General features: G+C 37.7%; 1 protein-coding gene across 1 annotated transcript in view; it reads right to left on the minus strand.

Moving 5' to 3' along the window:
• Positions 1-403: 403 nt before the first annotated feature.
• The window catches only part of epha3 (eph receptor A3), a gene marked incomplete in the record, with an annotated part of 93,976 nt that continues 85,736 nt past the window's right edge, over positions 404-8,643 (minus strand). The window contains 3 exon segments of the mRNA XM_014011503.1: positions 404-492; positions 1,456-1,572; positions 3,485-3,640. Coding sequence (XP_013866957.1) covers positions 1,491-1,572; positions 3,485-3,640 — 238 coding nt within the window.

The raw sequence follows: 8,643 nt of genomic DNA on the forward strand, positions 1-8,643 counted from the left end.
GCTAGTTTGGTGTTCTGTGGCAGGGCCGTGATCATGGAGAGCTCCAGCTTTGTGTTGAGACCACGTTTGTATTCCTGATCATGTCTCTTTGACCTTCGTATTGATCCTCATTGTTTTTCTACTCCTCTATTAGTCTGTAAGGCAGCTCAACTTGGGCATGGAGGAAGAGGGTCGAGTCAGCCAGTTAAGATACTGGCAGGTCTGTGCTGAACCCTTTTCCATTTTTTGTCGTTCAATACAACTGATGAAAACCATCACATGAATGGTATCTTATTCACCTTTGTATTGCCATGTAGTTCAAATTTGCAGCCACTGTGTTAACATGTCAACACAGAGCAGCTGAACAGTCTCTGGTGGTTCTCATTTGTTGATGTACTGTATTATTTTTAAACAGGTACCGGACCATTCTTGGTATGGGAATCTAGGGCTTTCAAGCTGCTCACTATCTTCTTCTGTGGTCCTACAACAGTCACGCCAACCTTTTTCAGATCCCTGGTGTTTGAAGAAGAGGGAGAAAAAAAAGGACACAATCAGACAGAGGAAAAATGAGGGGTAAAAATATGTGTTAGTGATGGCGAATGTGACACTTGTTTGACATTTAATGACATGCTCCCCGTGCTACTCTCTTAACTGTGGTGTGAAGCTGTCATTCAAAACAACACTGCATTTCCCATAAGGCAACACTGACAGCTGCCATTATGACCTTGTCAGAAAAGGGAAAAGATGGCATGCAATGGGCTCGGTGCAGAAATTCCCTAGTTTTTTGGATTTCTTCCATAGTGTTGAGTGTAAAAGAGTGGATAGGCTGCACTGGAATATGTCTACAACATGATGTTTCTTGTTAACTATTTTACAAGTTATATTACAATTTTTATGGTACATGCATTCAGAAAATATCAATTGTTTAGAAAACAATACTGACAATGCAATTGTTAGAAGCCTAAAATAATTAGTTGCGTACCAATTGAGCCATGTCTATTTTCTATCTACACCATTTTCAACTCAAAAAAATTATAATTTGTTGAATTTACCAAACCGATTTATGTCAAGTGGTTCCACTTGTGTAAATGTAAAGAGATGTACTGTATATGTATTGTTTGTATAAACCTTGTCAAATTTACGCAACTCGGCTGAGTGGACTTGATATAACTTGGTTAAGAAAATTCAACATATACCAATATAAACAAAGCATAGCTGAGACCAAAATAATTGCAAAGTGTTATCTGTTAAAAGTCAACCTTTTCTGAAAAAAAACAAACAAACAAACAAACAAACAAGAAAACAAACTGGTTTTGCATTAGTAAAAGCAGTGGAGTTGCAGAGAGAACTGTTTACTATGAGACATTCAGCAATTATTAGGTTACGTTTTGTGAGTAAAAGCCCAGCAGCAGCTCTAATCTAAGCTTTTTGTCTCAGAGAGACACAGACTGACACAATCTTTGGTCCTCAACCCACCATCCAGCCTGAGTAGGATGGAGAGGCACTAGGTGTTAGAGGGTGGTGATTCCCATGGATGGCTCCCATTCTGGGCATGTGGCTGGAGTGATGTGGACCTCCGTCAGAACCACTCTACTGAGAAACAGCCAGGCCCAGTAACATTAACACAATATAACAGGAAATCATCAAAACTAGTACATATTGAATAKAATGGGATGATTGTTCTAACGAAATTGGAACAGGAAGGTAGTCTGTACTGGACGTATTGTTTACAGACTTCATTATCTGTGGTTATTTTTTTTGTCTTAAAATTTTGCCAACTGGCATAAAACGGTTGCCAGATCTTTCATGTTAGTTTGCTTGTTGTGGCAACCCTGCAAAGGGGAGGAGCTGAAAAACAAAACAAAACAAAACAAAACAGAAAAACAAAAAAAAAAACTTTTTTGAATATTTTTCATGAAGTAAAACATTTGATTATTATTTCTTGGTTGCTGCTTAAAATCCATGTTTGCTTGTAGTTGTTTATTTTCATTGGTATCACTTATGTGTTAAGAAATTTATCCATCCCAACAAAAGTCCAGCTCGATAGCCTTATCCAGAATGAATTCTATTGCACACGGTTGTGGTTTTATTTATTTATTTCTTCTTTCGTAAATTTTATTAGTTTTTTATTATTTTTCTAAAAGAGTTTGAAATGCTAATGCTATGCTTAAGTTGGAGTCCACTGTGGCTATCAGTCCATTCTCCAAGTTCAAGGTTWGAGTTTCTCCTACAGGAACATTTGATAGAAGGGCCTTGACGTACAGATAAGCCTAAAACCATTAAATCAACTCTACCTCAAATTGTATTGCTCTCTTAAGCATTTCATTGTGAAAAAAAAACTACAATTTATATTCCTGTGTCTAGCACTTTCGGTCAAGTTCATCACATTCCCAATAAAACATCTGAAATGAACTTTGCATGCACTCTGTGCAGATGCAGCAAATAATCGACACAAGGCAGTATTTCCTCGTCAGTCTATGCTATTCTCAAAAAAAAAAAAAAAGGATTAATCAATTACTCCAACAGATGAGTCAGCATGCTGTTCCAAAGTATAACTGTTCATGTGAGGTCAGAGCTTTGCCAAGTCTCCTTGTGCTGAATATCAAGGACTAGATTAAGACCAACAAAATCAATGCAGCAATCCATATTGAGCAATACAGAGTGAGGAAAAGCTGTTAGCCTTTTGTAGCTGAGGTGGGGCGTCTCAGACAGAGCCTTCAGTGGATTATTACTGCACTGATTTAATTTAGCATAAACCCACAGGAAAGCCATTGGAGACCAATGCATTTTTTTGTAAGGTTATTCTGTTGCAATTTGTCTAAGGTGCATTTCTCCGCTACTGATTGTAGAGTTCCACCCTCACTTCAAAACTTATCGTATATACACTTAGGCAGGACAATAGAGAATGCAGTGCAATAAATAAGGCAATATAAATTAACACTAAATGTTTTTCAATATTAAGAATTAGAAGCTGTTGCTGTTGTGGGGCATAAGAGGGGCTAGGCTGAAACAGAGACAATATTACAGAGAACACAATAATATAAAGTCCATAATTTATTTATTTATTTATTTATTTATATCAGTGAACCTCTCAGTTTAGTATACTATACTAAATGTGGGCAGGATGATGATACACTTTTCCAGAACATTATTTGTTTGTCAGTTTATTTAAGCTTGGCTCTCAAACTTCCTGGCGACCTTTCTTTCGTTTTTGCATTTTAAAACTTTGCAGCAAAAAATAAAATGTCATCACTTTGTATACTTGTTTGACAGCTATGCCTTCATTTTCTCTTTCAAAGGCTTCCCTCTCCAAACTTTTATCTTGTCAAATATCCAGTCAACTTTATTTCCCTCAATATGCTGCTGTTCTCTCTTATTTCATTCAGTTATTTTTTTCTTTTAATGTCTTAACATTGAATTCTGTTCATGCACACAACCCTGAAAGTGTTGCAAAAGTCCTGAAAAGATATCCTATTTTGTGTGTCTGTCCATGTTGTTGTCTTACTCTGTAGAGGTCTTGGCCAGGGTGTCACAGGAGCTGTAGCTGACCCCAGAGAAGGCCTCTTTACAAGGYAAGGTCCTCATTGCATCCATCCAGTCACCCATCGTCCCCATCGATGGAACCTCCGCACTGCTCCTGTTCAACAATAAGTTGGCCGGTCTAGGAGAAAAGAATGACATAAACACATGGTCAAGGGAGAAACAAACAAAAAAAGGAGAGATGGGAAATGAAAATATTAAATAACATGAGCATTCATAGCATATAAAAAATAGGTGAATAAGCATCAGACTGATCATCAGCTGACAATGTGATTTACTGTCTGACAGGTGCTGTCTCGCCAGCAGTCAACCTGAGTAACAGAGCCTATGTTACGACAGTGAATACTGTGTGAGCAAATACTAATCTCTAAGTTTGACGTCATGCAAGCAAAGATGAGTACAGGGAATGATGAAAATATATTATCCACAAGGGATGTCAAAACCGTTGCTACCAGTGGCACTTTTGGAGACAGGGCCTGTGACATGTTATTCAAGCAGAAGTAAATACCTGCTGCTGGGTGGAGTTTTTCTCAGAGGTTTTGATTAAGAAAAGTACTCAGTTTATACAGAAGGTTTTTCCAGAAGGTTAGAGATGACCATAGTGGTGAATTAACATGTTAGAGAACCAGCAGCTAGAAAACATGGCTTTAGGCAGCACTTGTGACATTGTCGTTAAGATATGTTAAGCTTCTTTTCTTTAGTTTAATTAGTTCTGTTGCAGTTTAGAAAACAAGGGAAACAGCAAAGTCATGTGCTGGCAAGAAAACTGCTTAAGTAACTCATAATAAAAAATAGATAGACACTGTCATAAATGTCATGAGAATTGAAACTTATTTTGSCAGAGAGCCTTGCTAGATAAATAAGCCTCCTGTATTGGAGAATATWGTGTTGGCACATTCATACTGAATCGTGAAAACTTTTGAATTTTCCCACAAAAACGGTCCAATCTGCATTGTCACCCCAGAATTTTTTCCCACAGTTTTTTTCAATCTATNGATTGTGATGCTGTAATTCTGAGTGTTTTATGTGCTGCAGAACAGGAACCTGCTGTAAAACAGCAATTATGCTGAGTCAGGCTTGATTTTTGGTGATCTTTTCCTGTTAAATAAATAAATCAAATCAAATGAGTGTTTACACTGGCTGCGCACGGCGGTGCACGGTGACGCAGGGCGACGAGGAGCGTACGGCGATCTGGCAAAATTAGAACAGATCCTATTTTTGCCGGAYGCCGGACCTGCTTTGGAGTCAATCTACAAAGATCACGTTGCACCAACAGGAAAAGGAACAAACAAAACATCCGTATTTTCAAAATAAGATGCCATAAGGTGGACTAATTTGTCAGAATAATGTCAAAATTGCAGCTACATTAATAAATATATAGATATATTTCTGCACAAATGCTGTCAGAATGTATGGTTCTGTTTGGGAAGCAGATGGAAACATGTAGCATGAAGCATATGTGTATGCACATGATACACGTGGATTTTATTTTGAAATCAGAAGTTTCAAAAAGACAACAGCGAGACAGTTTCAACCATAGAAACCAAAAGCTTTTATATCAATGTTTTCAGCTGTTTGGAGTTTGTCTTTCACAGAATTAATTATTTTTTGCTCTGACTTCCACACTTATCACTGGATTTATCATGTGATCTCCTCCCTCCTCTGTGTCACACCKGAGCAGAGCTGAGTGGAGGCAGTGAACTGTGCACCGCAGCGCAGCGGAGCCGCATGTAGTGTAAATCCAGGGTGAGGGTGGACACTTAACAGAAACAAAGGTAATGAAGGGGTTGAAGGATTTCATGAGCTTACGCTGAGAAAGAAAAGCGGTCAGTTATGTCCACAGCTTCTACTTCCAATAAGGACATAAAGGAGAAGAAAAAGGATGGATGAAATTTAATTTTTAGTGTAAACTACAAAGGTGCAACACTTTTATACCGTCAACACTGAGGACACAACACGTGTCCTCAACACAACAAACTGTGACTTTAACTTTAGTAGATTTTTGACGGAGTACCTTTCACTTGTAGCTGAGTAGATTTGACCCTAAGTATCAATACTTTTACTCAAGTACTAGATTTGAGTACTTTGTCCACCACTGTTGATACAGGTTCTGAAAAGCTGGTGTCAAAATGACCCGACCACTCTCCGTGGTGCTGAACTGTTTTGAATTTGTGTTGTTTTATAGCTGAATGTTTTTTTTCTCTCTTGGTTTGTCACACTTCATGTCTGTTTGATGAACTTCACAACAACACAGTCACTCTGTGGTGCTGGAAGCCCTGCTGATGCAGGCAGGTGTATGTTGTATAAAATGTTATCATGAGATTTATTATTTGGTGTAAAGGGCCCGGTCATTTGCCCCGCCCCCAGCCTGGCTCTGATTAGTGCTGCTTGTGGTCTAGTCAGGCTCCAGATCTTAGTCCCATTGAAAACCTATGAGGGAGCTGAAAGTCAGAGTTGCCATGTGACAGCCTCAAAATCTTAATGATTGACAGATGATCTGCACAGAGGAGTGGACCATTCGAACATAAAATCAAAGCTCTTTTTTTYTAACTCATCTTCACTAGATGTGTGTTCCAAACTGCACGTCGTTGTGCAGGGCCCTGGACATTCATCCCCCCATGTCTGTCGTGTGTGTGTGTGTGTGTTTCTCCAGACGGATGTTCAAAACTGCAAATTTCRTTCTGCATTACATCTTGGTGTTGTGTTTGAATGACAATAAACAATTCTTGATCTTGGTCTTCCTGACCAAACTTCCTCCTGACGTGCAAACCTCAGCTACAGAAAAGTCTGACTGCTGTGCTCCAACCAGGGCTTTGTCTTGTTTGTCAGAGGGATGAAGCACTTATTTCTCTCTGCAAAATGCATAAAATTTGTATAATTTGTACAATGTAAGTTTCTGGATTTTTAAAATGTTCCATCTCACTGTTAAAATGGTAAAATGGACTGAACTTATAGAGCACCTTATCAACTCCCTCTGGAGCCCAAAACACTTTACACTTACAGACATTCACACACTGATGATGGGCAGCTTTGGGCAGCACGATGGCTCAGTGGTTAGCACCAACGCCTCACAGCTAGAAGGGTCCTGGGTTCGATCCCTGGTTTGGACCTGGAGTACTTCTGTGCAGAGTTTGCATGTTCTCCTTGTGTTTGTGTGGGTTTTCTCCAGGTACTCTGGTTTCCCCACCACTACAAACATGTACAATAGGTTGCCTTCAGGTCCAGGCTGCACTTGAAAAAGAGATCTGAGGTCTCAAAGGGACTTGACTGGTAAAAGAACGGTGAATAATGAATGAATGAATGAATGAATGAATGAATGAATGAATAAATAAATAAATAAATAAATAAGCAAGCTACATTGTAGCCACAACTGCCCTGGGGCAGACTGACAGAGGTGGGGCTGCCACGCACCGGCACCACCGGTCATTTTAAGCTTACCCTTAAAATGATACACTGTTCATGTATTTGTAAGTGGGCAAACCTGCAAAATCAGCAAGTGATCAAATACTTATTTCCTCCACTGTAGTTGAGTGTTGAATTTAGTTTTTCTAAATAAAGTCTGAATCGTGCTGATAAATCCTCATGATCAAATGAAACCCTGACCATCCTCTTCATCAGACTGTCATAGAAAGACAAAGTGTCTTCAGTCGGAGGCTTCTTCAACTTCGCTGTAATCCAGACGCTACAGAAGATCTTTGCTGCCCACAGCCATCAGCATCTACAATAATTCTTTAGTTAAACGAGTTACAACAACACCTAATTTCCCTCAGGGATCAATAAAGTATTTTTGAATTTGAATTGAATTGAATTTGAAACAGTTCCACTGAAGGAACGTCAGGATCTGTCTGACTCTACTGGTTTATTGTTGGTTTGACTCCATTTGTGTTGTTTGTTTGTTCTGTTTTGACTTGATCAATCTTTACGCCTCCAGCCACGTCTCCTTCAGTCAATTCTGCAGAGTTCTAAAGTAACTAAGTACAACTACTACTTTACTGTACTTAAGTAGAATTTTTGGGTATCTGCACTTTACTTGAGTAATTATTTTTCAGCGTACTTTTTACTTCTACTTCTTACATTTTTACACAGTTATCTGTACTTTCTACTTATTACATTTGTTTAAAAAGGTAAGAAGCAGAAAGTTGTTACTCCTGTTTTATTACAGCTTGTTAAAGAATATTATCCTCCTGGACAAAGTGAATTTAGCTGTGGTTGGATGAGAAGTATAAATATATATTATTCTGATGCTGTATTAGTTTGTACACAACACAACCCATCACAGCTGCAAATAACACAAATTATGTCACACTCCAGCAGAACACAGCAGATATACTGTATGTAGCAGGTGTAGTGCATCCTAATTTTTCTACCATTAACATTTTTATATGACAATATAGCCATGTTGACCTTAAGAAAAACATTTTTGAGGTTATCAACTCCCAATAAATGTAATTTTGGGAAGTCAAGCCACTCATTTTACTCAGTACTTTTACTTTTAATACTTAAGTACATTTTATGTCAGAAATTTACTTTTGATGCTTAAGTACAAAATATTTTAGATACTTTAAGACTTTCACTCAAGTAATATTCTTAGAGGAGACTTGAACTTTTACTCAAGTATCACGTTGAGTTACTTTTATACAATACTGTTTACATTGTGGTCCTGTAATTGACAAAATAACCAAAACATATTAAAACATATTTGCGAAAAAGAAAATATACAGTAAATACTAATGCTGCTGACTCAGACGACGCAATTATGTATGTTTTACATACTGTATATACCATACATTTAACAAAAGTTAACGTTTATGTTTTTACCTTTCATTTGAATTGGACGTTTTATATTATTGTTGTCATCTGTACCAGTTAACCTTCAGGCATAAAATATCATAAAATACCTTAAAAAGTACACACAAATTAAATGAAGTACAGCTTTTGAACCCTTTAGAGTAAATTCACAAGCTTGGTCTCTTTTTAAAGCTAATATCTGAACTTTTAACTTCAGCAGTCATATTCTTTGTAACTAACTAGTATTTAGTATATTGAAGTAAAATACACAGAAATCTAGATATTTTTCTCCCTAAATTTTATTTTTTATTAATAAAGTATCAGAATATGAAGGGA

The sequence above is a fragment of the Austrofundulus limnaeus genome, unplaced genomic scaffold (assembly GCF_001266775.1).
Source record: "Austrofundulus limnaeus strain Quisiro unplaced genomic scaffold, Austrofundulus_limnaeus-1.0 Scaffold81, whole genome shotgun sequence".
NCBI lineage: Eukaryota > Metazoa > Chordata > Actinopteri > Cyprinodontiformes > Rivulidae > Austrofundulus > Austrofundulus limnaeus.